This window comes from Equus caballus, chromosome 3 (assembly GCF_041296265.1).
Source record: "Equus caballus isolate H_3958 breed thoroughbred chromosome 3, TB-T2T, whole genome shotgun sequence".
Taxonomy (NCBI): Eukaryota; Metazoa; Chordata; class Mammalia; order Perissodactyla; family Equidae; genus Equus; species Equus caballus.
The window spans coordinates 91657595-91674449 of NC_091686.1; the positions used below are offsets into that span (position 1 = coordinate 91657595).

General features: G+C 36.8%; 1 protein-coding gene across 1 annotated transcript in view; it reads right to left on the reverse strand.

The window, feature by feature from the left end:
* SLC30A9 (solute carrier family 30 member 9) overlaps nucleotides 1–16855 on the reverse strand; it is a 94231-nt gene that overhangs the window by 62987 nt on the left and 14389 nt on the right. Inside the window, exon 3 of the mRNA XM_005608997.4 lies at nucleotides 2126–2188. Within this exon, the coding sequence (XP_005609054.2) occupies nucleotides 2126–2188 (63 nt within the window). The remainder of the gene's footprint in view (nucleotides 1–2125; nucleotides 2189–16855) is intronic.

The window sequence follows — 16855 nt, forward strand, 5'->3', positions numbered from 1 at the left end:
ATGTTCGCACAATGACAAAACTGCCCAACAATGTGCATTTCTCATAACAAATCCCTGTCATTATGCGACACATAACTGTAGGTAATTTCTGTGAAAACTTCTGTTCCAGTTACATATAATAATTTATATATATACTAAGTCATTAAGTAATATTTTTTATGTGGGTTGTAATCAAAAAAGTTTGAAAGCCATTGGACTATTTCACATAATGTAACAAAGGTAAGGTAAACAAAAGGAATATTTTTAACAGTTAAAAATTATAGGAAGTTTATTACAGATGATTATAGGTAAAATATCACCTTCTACTAAATTATTTGCCTATTATCAAGTATCAAACTGTTCATAAAAAGGCCAAAGACATCAATAACAAAATATCAAGTTGGCATTAATTATAGTCTATGAATTAAAAACTACACTCAACATGGGTCTATGTTTATAAATTATTATAAATTGAGACTTTTGGTTACATGATATAGATAAACAACATAAGTAAATATCTGAAGAGCAAGAGCAAAACAATAGAAACTCATGTGTTCTGTTTAAACCTGTCACCTAGTCACTTTCATATTCTATTCTCATATGTATTAATTTATGAATTTTCTGTTCTACTTTCAAGTTGAAAATTAAGCAAGTTCAAGTTGAAAATGAGCAAATTAAGACTAAAAATCCTTCAAAAACCAAAACAAGCTCATAGATACAGAGAACAGATTGGTGGTTGCCAGAGGCATGGGTGGGAGGGTGGACAAAATGTCTGAAGGAAGTCAAAAGGTACAAACTTGCAGTTATAAAATAAATAAGTCATGGGGATGTAACGTTATGGTGACTATCGTTAATGATACTGTATTGCATATTTCAGTTACTAAGAAAGTGATCTAAAAAGCTCTCATAAGAAAAAAATTTCTGTAACTATGTATGGTGACAGATGTTAATTAGACTCGTGGTGATCATTCTGAAATATATACAAATATCAAAGCATTATGTTGTACACCTGAACTAATATAAAGTTGTATGTCAGTTATACCTCAATTAAAAAAAAAACACTAAAACTATCCATCACTACAGTAGGTAAAACGACTCTTAAAATAACATTATTAAAATCAAATGCACAAATAATACTTAATTAGAACATTTCAAAAATAAAGTTCAATGTAAAAATCAAAAGCTTATTTGGAAAAAAGTATACAGGAAGTTAAGGTTTCTTTTTGCATGAGTTTCAAATCTCTAAACTGCCTTACTCCAATAATACTAAAACTCAAAATCCAGATGAACTCCTCAGGAGCACAGAGGAAAATTACATCTCTCTTTTAAAAGATCAGTTTTTTTAATAAAGTACTTTTAAAAATTTCTTCAAAGTAGTTAGAAATCCCTGTTGGCCAGCCCTGGTCCAGATTATTGATGATGATGACTGCTATCACCGCACTAATTATGCTTCATTGTGACTGTACACCGACATGTACACCATGTATCATCTTCAAAGTTGTCCTAGAAAAGTCCCATTTTTAGCACCATCTTATAAGAAAGAAAATTATGGTTCAGAGAAGTTAAGTAAATAGCCCAAGGTCATAAAGGTAGTATCTGCTGGAGCCACAAATTGAACACAGTTTTATCTGACACCAAAGCCACAGTGCTTCTAATCATCGAGTTACTGCTTCCATGAAACATGCTGCTTCGGAGATGGGAGCCATAGTTCATTATAAACAGCAGAGCTGCAAACAAGAATTCCTTCATCACTCAGTTACTCCCAGAAAAGAAAGTCAAACAAGAATGGCCAAAATCTATCTGGATCTGAACAAGCTGTAGCTCAAAGATGTTGATTTCTTGTTCTTCAGTCATATTACTTTTCTTAAAATGATCAAGCAATTGATGATTTTTATTTGTCATTACTCCTTTCTTTGGGCTTTTGAAAAAACAATTATGACCAAAATGCAAAGTAAACTTCAGTATAGTATTTATCCTCCTTAAGAATAAATCGTAAGAATAAATCTTATGGTCAATATATTTAAAGAAAATTAAAGATGAACTATACCCTTAGAATAACATAACTATAAAGAGCTCTATATAAACTAATTTTATATATTTAATTCAAAACACCAATATAATAAAAAATAGCATAAAATATATTTACCTCTTACTTGGAGAGGTTCTTGCTTAATAAGTGGAGCTTTGAGTTCTGCACCTATATTTTCGGCTGTAAAATTTATTTTAAAAAAGTTACATTAAACAGTTGCTTTCATACAACCCCATAAACTTAATTAATATTAGCTAACAATCTGGCAATGTATAAAAAATACGATACAAAATAGACCAAGCTGGATTTACCCTAGGAATGTAAGAGTGGTTAAACATTAGAAAAGCTATTAATTCTCCTCTAACAAATTGAAGGAGAAAAACTATAGAATCATATGGGGAGCTAAAGGAAAAGCATTTAATAAAACTCAACACCCATGCAAGTTTCAACCTTTTTAGAAAATAAGGACAAAAACGAATTTCCTTAAGGGTAAAACAAACCTATAACAAATACTGTATTCAATGGTGAAAATTTAGATGCATTCCTTTAAAATAAGAAACAAAACAAGGACACACGCTGTTGATTCTTCTATCAAAACTATTCCAGAGATACTATTCAATGAAGAAAGGATGACTACTAAATGGTGAATGGAACAACTCCACAACTCCCCCTGCCTCAAAAAGAAATTAAATAAAAGGAAATTGGACTCTACCTCACACCATAAACAAAAAATTTCAGGTAGATTAATGACTTAAATGTTAAGGCATTTACATGTCTAACAGACAACAATACAGAACATTTTTATGGGAGAGACAGATTTCTTAAACAAGGAAAACCAGATATATTCTGCTCAATTAAAATTCAGAACATCTGTATATCAAAAGATCCTATAAAAGAAAGAAAAGAGAAGCCTCAAACTGGGAGAAAATATTTTCAACAAATAATCAACAAAAGAGAAGTATCAAGAATATTTAAGAATTCCTCCAGATCAATACGAAAAAGACAACCCATTAAAAGAAGGGCCGAAGAACAAACTTGTACAGGAAAAGAAATACAAATAGCCAACTAAAATATGAATAGATGATTACCTTATTATTAACAGAATCCAAATGAAACCACAAGATGCCATTTTACAACCATCAGATTAGGAAGAATGAAAAAGTATGACAATATCTAATGTTGGCAAGGGTATGGAGCAATGGGGACTCTCACAATGCTAGTGGAAATATAAACAGGCACAATTACCTTGGTAAACAAGTTGGGATTAACCAATAGAGTTGAACATAGGCATAACCTATGACCTAGCAATTCTACTTCCAGGTCAATATACTTGGCTTATAGAAACTTGCACAAGGGTACAATGAGAGAGCTACATGAATGTTCAGAGCAGCACCGTGTTCTGTTGTTTCAAATTGGAAACAAACCAAATATCCATAAGCATGAGAACAGATACATAAACCATGTTATATTCATACAACAACATTTAATACAGCAGTGAACAATAATAAACATGATAATGGCTATCTTTCTTTGAGCCCTTACTATGGGCCAAGCACTGGTCTAAGCACTTTACATGTATCAACGCATTTCACAAAACAGACCTAAAAACGATGTGCTATAATTATCTCCATGAAAATTAATGGACTAGACACATATACCATTAGGATAAATCTTAGCAACAAAATTTAATGAAAAAAGTAAATCACAAAAGAATACATACAATAAGTTATAACAATAAAATACAAAAACAAGCCAAACTAAACAATTAGGGATATATACAAATGTCTAAATCTATTCCTTATTTTTTTTTACATTGAGAGACTGAAACACAAAATTCAGGCTAGTCAGAGAGATACACAGAATGAAAGGGGATGTAGAAGGAGAATGTGATCAAGAATGTAACGTTCTCAGGTTGGGTGCTAAATTCCCAGGTGTTGATTTTACTATGTTTTCTAACTTACATATATATGGTATGTATTCTCTTATATGTATCAACTATTTTGTAATAAAAATCTTACCCTTAAAACATTATCCATTTTATTTATATTCTCATTAAATAATAAAATAACATTTCAGAGTTTATTAATAACAGCTAACATTTACTAAGCACTTACCATGTGCCATGTACTGTACTATGTGCACTATTTCATTTAATGCTCATAAAACTGCTTTGAGGCAAGTACCATTATTACCTTCAACTTACAGATGAAGAAACTGAGGCACAGAGAAATTTTGTAACTTCCCCTCAAAGTCAGACAGTTAGTATTTTAAACATGGAGGCACAGTCAGAATTGTAACCCAAGTCATTTTGATTAGTCTATGCTCTTAACCACTTTCCTATATTGCCTTTATGTTTAAAAAAAATTTGATTTATGAGTAGATATTTGTGAGTTTTTCATGGAGGGGGAAAGGATAGCAGTGGAAAATGGAGATCCCTGGTAACCGTTTGACAATGGCAGTTTCAAAGGGAAGAGTGGGGATGGAGGCTATAGGTTGAGGTGAGAACGGGAGACAAGGAAGTGAAAGCAATATTTGGACTTTCAGCAGGAGCTAGAAAGGAGAATGGAATCAAAGAAAGATTGATTGTATCATAAGTAGAGATCAGAATGATGAAGAGGGAGAAACTTTTAGTATAGTAGATTAAGAGGATAATCACAAGAACAAAGTCCTTGAGCAGATGAGATAGTAGAGGATCCAGAACACATGTCTCTGAAAACATGTAATGAAATAGAAATTAACTGTTTCCACATATTTAGAATATGAGCGTATTTAAATGATATGCCACACCATGAAACCTGACTGACTACTTGATTAGTGGCACATTTGGACTTCTGCCATGTTATGGTCAGTTTTCGCTTTACCTTTCTTCTTTTCTTTCATTTTTACTTTACCTTTCCTGCCATCTGCTAGATTGATAGTTTTCTATATCCTTCTCCCGCCCCATCCCCCATGCTGGTCTGGAATTTCTTTTCTGTTTTTTTTTCTTCTTTTTCTCCCCAAAGCCCCCCAGTACATAGTTGTATATTCTAGTTGTGGGTCCTTCTGGTTGTGCTCTGTGGGGCACTGTCTCAGCGTGGCCTGGTGAGCGGTGCCACGTCCTTGCCCAGGATCTGAAACAGCAAAACCCTGGGCCGCCTAAATGGAGCACAGAAACTTAACTACTTGGCCACGGGGCCTGCCACCTGGTTTGGAATGTCTAAGATTACATTTCTGTTGTGTTCATGCTCACACTTAACAACACACATACTCTCCTGTAAATCTTCCTCACCATCTGTGAAGTTATTTAGTATCTCTACCTTCATCTGGACAAGGAAAACACCTTCAACCACTGAAAACTTCTTTCATCTTATTACTGTTGATTAAAATTCTGGCATTTAAAATTTTTTACTGAAGTTTGCTATTTTACCATCAATAGGTAATTTTATCAACACATTTTATCTTTTTCTTGCTCTTCATTGTCTCTTTTACATCCCAACCCTCCTTTCCCTCTGGGTTTACTCTGCATCTTACAGAAATACATACTTTAATAGTTGTTTTTTTCAATTTGGGGAGTCAGTAGTAAATGACATTTATCTTTATATATGTGAAATGTTTTTATTTTGCCTTCACTCTAGAATGATTATTTAGACCAGTGTAAAATTCTAGGGTAACACATTGAAATTTCCTCTTACCTTTTCATGGATATTACTCCAAATCCCTCCTGCTTTTGTTTTCTGCATATTGCTGCAAATAATCACTCCTTTTGTTTTCTGTATATTGTTGCAGATAAAAAGTCTACTTCAAAAGAGTAACAATTGGACTGACAGCATTCTGACTTTTTTGGGGGACACTTTTAACTTTTGTTGTTCTTGGTTTTGGTTTTGGTTTTTAAATCTGTGGATTTCCTTTCACTTACCCAGCTTAGTACTCAAAGTGTATTTTGGATCTAAGATTCTTGTTTTTCTCAAATTCAGAAAAATTCTCATTCATCATCTCTTTACATTTTTCCACCATTTCTCTTCTCTCTGAAATGCCTATTAAATGTAGGCTAGGGCTTCACACTTCTTAAACACTTTTTCATTTTCTCTCGAAAATCTTTTTGCTTTCCTTATGCACATTCACGATTTCTAGTCGGCTCTTTGCCAGTTTCATTTGTTTTGGTTTTATTTCTGCCAGTTTGTGTTTCAAAATATATAAGTACTTCATTCATTCTTTTGAGGATACCAAACTTACTGTAAAGCAATTCAAGCTGTTATTATTATTATTATTATTATTTTTAAAGATTGGCACCTGAGCTAACAACTGTTGCCAATCTTCTTCTTTTATTCTTTTCTGCTTCTTCCCCAAACCCCCCACAGTACATAGTTGCATATTTTAGTTGTGGGTCCTTCTAGTTGTGGCATGTGGCACACTGCTTCAGCAAGGCCTGATGAGTGATGCCATGTCTGCACCCAGGATCTGAACCGGTGAAACCCTGGGCTACCAAAGAGGAGTGCGGGAAATTAACCACTTGGCCACGGGGCCAGCCCCTCAGGCTGTTCTTTTAATACCACCTCGAGTTGATTCATATTTGATTTTGTTGTCTTTCTTAGCATTAAAATTTTTCCTGTTTTTTAATTAAGATATAATTGAGATATAACATTTTATAAATTTAAAGTGTGCAACATGTTGATTTAACACATTTTATATACTGTAATACGACCCTTTGTGTACTTTTAAATTTTGGAATTTGCAATCTATTCTGATCCTATATATCCTTTCATGCTCTAGTGCTCAGAAATCAATCTGATCCTTCTGTCCTGAACCAGATCTCATACTACCAGTTTCAAATTCCTACATCTCAATCTACTCTCTAAGCCAGCAAAGAGCAGGCTTCAGCTGCTGTTCTTCCTCTGCCTCCCTACCCTACAGCCTCCAACAAGACATAGCCTCAGGTAACAAACGGAGCAGGCTACTCTCAGCCTCCGTATGGGGTGGGTGGGTAAGTTCAAACAGTCTGACTCTAGTACCTGGCTATGCCTGTAGCACTTGTAGATCCATTATTCCAAGCAAGCCAAACTCCTGGCTGCCAGGGCCTGCTTACAGACCCAGAGGCAAGCATTTTCTGTTCCACTTCTTGGACACAGTATATCTTTTTAAGAGCCCAGCTGTTTCTTCAGTTTTCTCTTTCTGTATTTTATTTATCATGGCAACTTATAAATGAGAAGCAGAGCGGGTACCTCAAAGCATCTATTCACAATGCCATCTATCAGAATTTCTGCCTATCCACTGATTTACCTTCTTTCAAGGTTTTTATTCATAAACTAAATGCCAACAGACTCAGCACTACCAAAGGTAAAACTCTTTGAAACAAAAGCAAAAAATCTTATATGTAGCTAGTATACTTCTTAATTATTTCCACTAAAAGCCACTGGGGAAATTACTTAATATGGTATACTATGTTTTGATAACTAAAACATGTACAGAAAATCCAAAAAGGCTCTATTTTAACTATTCATCAAATCCTAAGTAAGTTATGATGGCATAATGGTAAATTAAAGATAGGCTTAACAACAATTCTATTTAATTAGTAACTACAGCTTGTAACATTTGACATTGAACAGTTAAATGACTAATATGATTTTACTTTTGTCCAGCTACAAAGCAGAAAAATTCTAAAGCAACTTTATAGAATCTATATATCAATTTCTTAAAATTTTGTTTTAGGGAACAGGTGCAGGGCAGAGAAAAGTGAAGGGAAAGGAGTGGTAGAATAATAAGCTTTCAACACTCACCTAATGTCTGAACAACTGAAATCTACTGTCAAAAGTTTCAAAAAGAACCCTCCTTTCCACAATGATCAAAGTCATTCAACCAAATAACTCAAAATGAGTTGCTCTAAGAATGATATTTCTGTATATCCTTCTCACTACAAACTGTCTACATGGTACTAATTATATAGTGTTAAGAATTACAAACAAGAAATGCTAGTAAGAAGTGATGTCAGCAACATGGTGAAGTGAGTGGTTTTGTCTCTCCTCCTTCAAACTACAACTAAATGGACATTCACTGATCAATACTCAGCACCTCAGGATGCCTGAGAGACCCTCGCTACTATACATCAGAAGGTGGGCAGACGACCCTGAGGAGGAGGTGGAGATAGATGAAAACTCTCCAGCCCCCAAATGACCTAGTACCTGCGAGCAACTCTCTCCTGGCTGACATGCTCATAGCACCACTGTGGCCCCAAGGGTGGGCATGTGCATCAGTGTGACTGTGGAAACAGGTGACTACAACCTTAAGGCCCCCGTGATTGCCCTGTGGCCCAGTGGGAAAATCCATAGTCCCACAGTGGCTGCAGGGAGAGTCTCTGGTCGGCCCTAGTGAAGAGGCCCCACCCACCAAGCACAAAGGCTGGGCAACCTTGGGGCAGGAGTGACTCAGCTGGGTGAGCTACTCACTAGCTGCATTAAACACCCACAACTCTGCTGAGCCCCAAGGGGGCAAGTGAGATCCAGTAGGACCATGCAGGTGGGCGGTGACAATCCGGAGCCCCAGCGTGATTGCTCCTTGGTCCAGTGGGAAAATCCACGGTCCCACAGTGGCTGCAAGGAGAGTCTCTAGTTGGCCCTAGTGGAGAGGCCCCACCCACCAAGCAGAAAGGCTTGGCCGCCTTGGAGCAGAAGTGACACAGGTGGGTGAACTACCTACTGGCTGCATTAAACACCCACAACTCTGCTGCACCCTTGAGGGGGCAAGTGAGATCCAGCGGGACTAGACAGCGGCAGAGCTGTGAGTCTGGGTGAACCAGCTCCCAGCTGCCATGAAAGCCCATAACACCACTGCAATCCCTAAAAAGGGAGCGTGTCTAGGCGGGTCTGTGGGAGCAGGCACCAGTAACCCAAATTCCCCATGCGACTGTTCCCACAGTTTACAGGAGACCCCATAGAGCCACTGTGATCCCAAGGAACAGCCCAGGCTCAGTCAGGCAGCTGACAGGGATCCTGGTCGGTGCAGATTACACAGCTGCTGGCCCCTCTCCCCGAGTGGCACAAGTGGAAGCAGTAACCAAACTCTATCTCTGTGTGGAGGCACAAATCCACGCCATAAAGCAGTATGAAAAAATATATTAGATCTCCAGAAGAGAAGGAAAATGACAAGTACCCAGGAAACAATCCCGAAGACACAGAAATCTATAACCTAAATGACAAAGAATTCAAAATAGCTATCATTAAAAAACTCAATGAATTAAAAGAGAATACAGATAGACAACTCAACAAATTCAGGAGCTATGTCACTAAAGAGCTTGATACTATAAAGAAGAACCAATCAGAAATGTTGGAGATGAAAAACACAATGGAGGAGAGTAAGGAAAATCTGGACTCCCTGAAGTGTAGGGCTGATATATGGAGGACAGAATTAGCAGTCAGGAGGATAGGAATATAGAAATGCTTCAGATAGAGGAGAGAGAACTAAGACTAAAAAGAGATGAAGAAACTCTCCAAGAAATATCTGACTCAATTAGGAAATGAACATAAAGGTTACAGGTATCCCAGAGGGAGAAGAGAAGGAGAATGGAGCAGAAAGCTTGTTCAAAGAAATAATAGCTGAGAACTTTCCAAACCTGGGGAGAGAGCTGAAAATCCAAGTGACAGAAGCCAACAGATTTCCAAACTTTATCAATGGAAAAAGACCAACCCCAAGGCATATAGTAGTGAAGCTTAAAAAAGTCAATGACAAAGAGAAAACATTAAGGGTAGCAAGGCGGAAGAAAATAACCTACAAAGGTATCCCTATCAGGCTGTCAGCAGATTTCTCAGCAGATGCCTTGCAGACTAGGAGAGAGTGGAATGATATATTCAAAATTCTGAAAGACAAAAACTTTCAGCCAAGAATACTTTATCCAGTGAAAACATCCTTCAAATATGATGGAGAAATTAAAAACCTTCCCAGATAAACAAAATTTAAGGGAGTTCATTGCCAAAAGACGCACCCCCTCCCCCGACAAGAAATGCTCAGGAAGGCTCTCATACTTGAAAGAAAAAAAAGGAAAGGGGTTACAAAACCCTGACCAAAGGAGATATGTAGACAGACAAAATCAGGAAATTGCAGCTCTCCATCAGAACAGTTAGCAAATGCTTAAGTATAACATTAAATATAAAGGCAAGGGAAACACCAAGAATAAACATAATCTTGTCATTTTAACCACAAACTCACAACACAAGAAGAAAAAAAGATGTGACAATAACAACTTAGAAGGGGACGAGGAAAGGGATGGAACCAGCTTAGTCTAAGGAAATAAGAGGCTATCAGAAAATGGACTATCTCATCTATCAGGTGTTTTATACAAACCACATGGTAACCACTAAGCAAATAATTAGAACAGAGACACAAATTACAAATCAGGTGAAAACTAAGAATACCAACATAGAAAACTCACTAACTGAAGTGCTAGTCTGAAATTCATGGGACAAGAAACAAAGGAAATGCAGGGGAACTGAAAAACAAGTGATAAAATGGCAGCGTTAGGCCCCCACATTTCAATAATCACTCTAAATGTAAGTGGACTGAATTCTCCAATCAAAAGAGACAGAGTGGCAGGATAGATTAAAAAGCAAGATCCAACAATATGCTGCCTCCAGGAAAGCCACCTCAGCCCCAAAGACAAACAGAGATTCAGTGAAGGGATAAAACATGATACTCCAAGCTAATAGTGAACATAAGAAAGCAGGTATCACCATAATTATATCAGAAAAAAGAAGACTTCAAGGCAAAACAGATAAAGAGAGACAAAGAGGGAAAGTTTATAATGATAAAAGCAACATTCCACCAAGAAGACATAACACTTAGAAACATATATGCACTCAACAAAGGAGCACCAATGCACGTATAGCAACTATTAACAAAACTAAAAGGAGACAGCAACAACAATAATAGTAGGGGACCTCAAAACCCCACTAACACCAACAGATAGACCATCCAGACAGAAAGTCAACAAGGAAATTGTAGAATTAAATGAAAAACTAGACCAGATGGACTTAATAGATATATATAGAACACTCCACCCAAAAACAGCAGGTTACACATTCTCCTCAAGTGTGCAGGGAACATTCTCAAAGATAGAGCATATGTTGGGAAACAAAGCAAGCCTCAACAAATTTAAGAGGACTGAAATAATATCAAGCATCTTTTCTGACCATAATGCTAGAAATCAATTACAAGAATAAACCTGGGAAAGGGACAAAGATGTGGAGATTAAACAACATGCGACTGAATGACCAATGGATCATTGAAGAAATCAAAGGAGAAATCAAATATTATCTGGAGAGAAATGAAACTGAAAACACACCATACCAACTCACTTGGGATGCAGCAAAAGTGGTCCTAAGAGGGAAATTCACTGCAAGGCTCACCTCAATAAACAAGAAAAATCTCAAATAAGCAATCTCAAATGACACTTAACAGAATTAGAAAAAGAAGAACAAAGCCCAAAGTCAGTAGTAGGATGGAAATAATAAAAATTAGAGCAGAAACAAATGAAATAGAAACAAAAGACAGTAGAAAGAATCAATGAAATCAAGAGCTGGTTCTTCAAGAAAATAAACAAAACTGACAAACCCGTAGCCAGGCTCACTAGGAAAAAGAGACAAGACTCAAACAACGAAAATCAGAAGTGAAAGAGGAGAAATCACAACGGATACCAAAGAAATACAAAAGATTATAAGAGAATACTATGAAAAACTACATGCCAACAGATTGGACAACCTAGAAGAAATGGATAAATTCCTAGACTCTTACAACATCCCAAAACTGAATCAGGAAGAAATAGAGAATCTGAATAGACCAACTGCAAGTAAAGAGATTGAAAAAGTAATCAAAAACCTCCCCCAAAATAAAAGTCCAGGACCAGACAGCTTCTCTGGAGAATTCTACCAAACATTCAAGAAGATTTAATACCTACCCTTTCTCAAACTATTCCAAAAAAATTGAGGAAGATGGAGCACTTCCTAACACATTCTACAAGGCCAACCTCACTCTATCCCAAAACCAGACAAGGACAAAACAAAGAAGGAAAACTACAGGCCAATATCACTGATGAACATAGACGCAAAAATCCTCAAAATATCATAAACTGAATATAGCAATACATTAAAAACATCATACACCATGATCAAGTGGGATTTATACAAGGGACACAGGGATGGTTAAATGCCCACAAGTCAATCAACGCGATACACCACACTAACAAAATGAGGAACAAAAACCACATGATCATCTCAATAGACGCAGAGAAAGCATTTGACAAGATCCAACATCCATTTATGATAAAAACGCTCAATAAAATGGGTATAGAAAGAAAGTACCTCAACATAATAAAGCCCATATATGACAAACCCACAGCCAATATCATACTCAATGGGGAAAAACTGAAAGCCATCCCTCTGAGAATAGGAACAAGACAAGGGTGCACACTCTCACCACTCTTATTCAACACAGTACCGGAGGTTTTGGCCAGAGCAATTAGGCAGGAAAAAGAAATAAAAGGAATCCAAATAGGCAATGAAGAAGTGAAACTCTCGCTGTTTGCAGACGACATGATCTTATTTATACAAAACCCTAAAAAATCCATCAGAAAGCTCCTAGAAGTAACCAACAATGACAGCAAGGTTGCAAGGTACAAAATCAACTTACATAAATCACTAGCATTTCTATACTCTAATAACGAACTAATAGAAAGAGAACTTGAGAACATAATCCCATTCACAATCACAACAAAAAGAATAAAATATCTTGGAATAAATTTAACCAAGGAAGTGAAAGACCCATACGATGAAAACTACAAGACTTTCCTGAAAGAAACTGATGACGACAAAAAGAGATGGAAAGACACTCCATGCACATGGATTGGAAGAATAAACATAGTTAAAATGTCCATTCTACCTAAAGCAATCTACAGATTCAATGCAATCCCAATCAGAATCCCAATGACATTCTTCACAGAAATAGAACAAAGAATCCTAAAATTCATATGGGGCAAAAAAAAGACCACGACTTGCTAAAGCAAAAAAGAACAAGGCTGGAGGCATCACAATCCCTGACTTCAAAATATACTACAAAGCTATCATAGTCAAAACAGCATGGTACTGGTACAAAAAGAGGCACACGGACCAATGGAACAGAATTGAAAGCCCAGGAAAAAAAACACATCTAAGGACAGCTAATCTTTGACAAAGGAGCTGAGAATATACAATGGAGAAAACAAAGTCTCTTCAACAAATGGTGTTGGGAAAACTGGACAGCAAGATGTAAAAGAATGAAATTAGACCATTCTTTTACTCCATCCACAAAAATAAACTCAAAATGGATCAAAGACTTAAAGGTAAGATCTGAAACCATAAGATTTCTAGAAGAAAATATAGGAAGTATACCCTTTGACATCAGACTTAAAAGGATCTTTTTGGACACCATGTCTTCTCAGACAAGGGAAACAACAGAAAGAATAAACAAATCGGACTTCATCAGACTAAAGAGCTTCTACAAGGCAAGGGAAAACAGGATTGAAACAAAAACACAATCCTTCAACTGGGAAAAAATATTTGCAAATCATATATCCGAGAAACAGTTAATCTCCATAACATACGAAGAACACACACAACTCGACAACAAAAAATCAAACAACCCAATCAAAAAACGGGCAGAGGATATGAACAGACATTTCTCCAAAGAAGATACACAGATGGCCAACAGGCACATGAAAAGATGCTCATCATCACTGATCACCAGGGAAGTGCAAATCAAAACTACACTAAGATATCACCTTACACCAGTTAGAATGGCTAACATAACCAAAAACAATAACAAATGTTGGAGAGGTTGTGGAGAAAAAGGAACCCTCATACACTCCAGGTGGGAATGCAAACTGGTGCAGCCACTATGGAAAACAGTATGGAGATTTCTCAAAAAATTAAAAATAGAAATACCCTATGACTCAGCCATCCCACTACTGGGTATCTATCCAAAGAACCTGAAATCAGCAATTCAAAGAGACCCATGCACCCCTATGTTCATTGCAGCATTATTCACAATAGCCAAGACATGGAAGCAACACAAGTGCCCACTGACCAATAACTAGACAAAGAAGATATGGTATACATATACAACGGAATGCTACTCGGCCATAAAAAAGGATATAATCGTCCCATTCACAACAATATGGATGGACCTTGAGGGTATTATGTTAAGTGAAATAAGCCAGATAGTGAAAGACAAACTCTGTATGACACCACTAATATGTGGAAGATAAACACACGGACAAAGAGATTAGTGGTTACCAGGGGAAAGGGGCTTGGGGGTGGGCACAAAGGATGAAGTGGTGCACCTATAACATGACTGACAAATAATATACAACTGAAATTTCACAAGGTTGTAAACTATCATAACCTCAATTAAAAAAAAAAAGAAATGCTAGTAAATGGCACAAATACACGTATAAATACTTATTTGCCATCTTAATATACTGACACTGTTTCACTGGAGTAGAATCCTTATGATTTCAATAAGTAACTAGACATTCTATCCATGAATATCTCTAGACATTTTGTTTTAAGCTCAAGCCCTGGCTGTATGCCACACATCTGCTGTCATTAGCAAAATTAAAACTAATTTTACTAAAATTTAAAACATCTGAACGCTCCTTAAAAACTTAAGGATTCCTCAGCAGTCTCTGCCTCTTAATGAACTGTTCCAGACTTTATCATGTGATTTGAATTATTCAAAAGTCAATCTCAAACCCTTATATATACAAATTATCTTTCAATCAAGCAATTACTTGCTGTCTATTTGATGGCTAACAAGGTCTAATTTGGCCTAAGTAAATTCTGAAAATTGAGCCCAAAATAAAACCATCAATAAACACCATATTTCTAACATAAAAAAATAAACTAACATTTTTATTTCAGTCAGCAGAGAAAAAGAAAACCTAGTCATGGATTTCTATTTCAAGCATTTTGTATAGTAGAACCAACATTAACTATTTTTGCCTGAGTCTACATTCACCTCAGAAGAGCACTATAACAGGTTTTACCCCTAATTATATTATTTCATCACTTGTTTCTTCTTCCATTTCTATGTTCTAATAAATATGCTAACTTCTGGAACTTAGGGACAAATCACACTCTCCATTTCTTCATCCTCCAATATCAAACTCTCAATCAATTATTTACCCCAGCAATTCTCCATCATCACAAGGAAAACAGAAGAAATTGGCTAAAACTGCACAGTAAGCCTAAAGGGACGATGGGGCTTAGAGATAAGGATGAAAAATAGACTCATAAGCATAAATATAGGTTTCTCAAGGAATCTGTAAAATCTTCCCCCGTGAAAGACATCCAACTAAAGGAAAGATAGTCTTGAAATGTTTATTATTCCTCACTCTCTTCTCCTGACACCATACACTCCTTGGTTTTTCTCCTACCTCTCTGAGCTGCTCCTCCTCAAGTATGCTTTGCAGGTTCCTCCTCTTCCACCTGTCCCTTACTCAGTGAGGATTTTGTACAAGAAAATCTCACCTCCTCATTCTAAACCCTCTTCCTATACTGTCTCAAATGCACTCATGACTTCAGTTACCACATTTGTATAGCTAGTAACTCCTAAATCTCTACCCCAGGATAGAACTCTATCATTCACTCATTTACAAATATTTATTAAACCCCACTATGTGCAAACCACTGCTCCAGGCACTGAGGTTCCTGCTGTCATGAGGCTTGAAAACAGGTGAGAGATGAAGACATAACTAAAACAAATACTGAAAATATCAGTCAGTAAAAGGTGTTACTTACACAGAGAATTAAAATTAGGGTAATATTAAAGACTGACTAAGTGGCTACCTTAGATTGAGTGATTAAAGAATGACTGTGCAGAGTTGACATTTCAACTAAAATGTAAATGCCCAGAAGGGGTCAGTCATGTGTAGAAGGGCACCTTGGAAAGAGAAAGCAGCTAAAGTAAAGGCCTTATTACGAGAACAAGCTTGATATTTTCTAAGAACCAAAGGAAACTGATTTGGCTGAAACATAAAGAGCAAGTAAGAGAGTGGAAGCAGGGAGCCCAGGGAGAAGGCTACTGTAGTAATCCAGCCAAGAGATGACGACGTCTCACAGCAGAATAGTAGTAGGCCTAACCACCTACTAGTCATCTGTTAAGATGTCCCAGAGGCACCTACAATTCAGATGTCCAAAACCGAATCATCATCATCTCATTAAAATATGTTTTTGCTTTGGTATTCCTAATTTTAGAAGTCAATGAAATCATCTACACAGTCACCTAATCCAGTAACCAGGCACTGTCCTTTCCTTGACCCTCTTCTTTATTTACCCAAATACAATCACCAAGTCCTAATCATTCAGCTACTAAATCTCTTGCATTTATCTACCTCCTAAAAAAATCACCGCCATTATCCTAGTCTAGACCCTCATCTGTATTACTGCTTTCAATTTCCCTCCTTTGCAGTCTGTTCTCCAGCCTGCACCTAGTTATCTTTCTAAAATCTTAAATCTAATCAAGTACTCCCTCTACTTAAAATATTCCAATAGACCCTCACTGCCCACAAAATAAAGTCCAAACTTCTGAACAGGACCTTGATCTCATTACCACTTACTCCTTCAGTTTCATCCCTTGTACTGTCAAAACTACCAACCAAAGGGCCTAGTGGCGCAGTGGTTAAGTTCGCACATTCTGCTTCAGCAGCCCGGGGTTCACTGGTTCGAACCTGCGTGAGGACCTACACGCTGCTTGTCAAGCCATGCTGTGGCAGGCATCCCACATATAAAGCAGAGGAAGGTGGGCACAGATGTTAGCTCAGGGCTCATTTAAAAAAAAGAACAAAAAAAA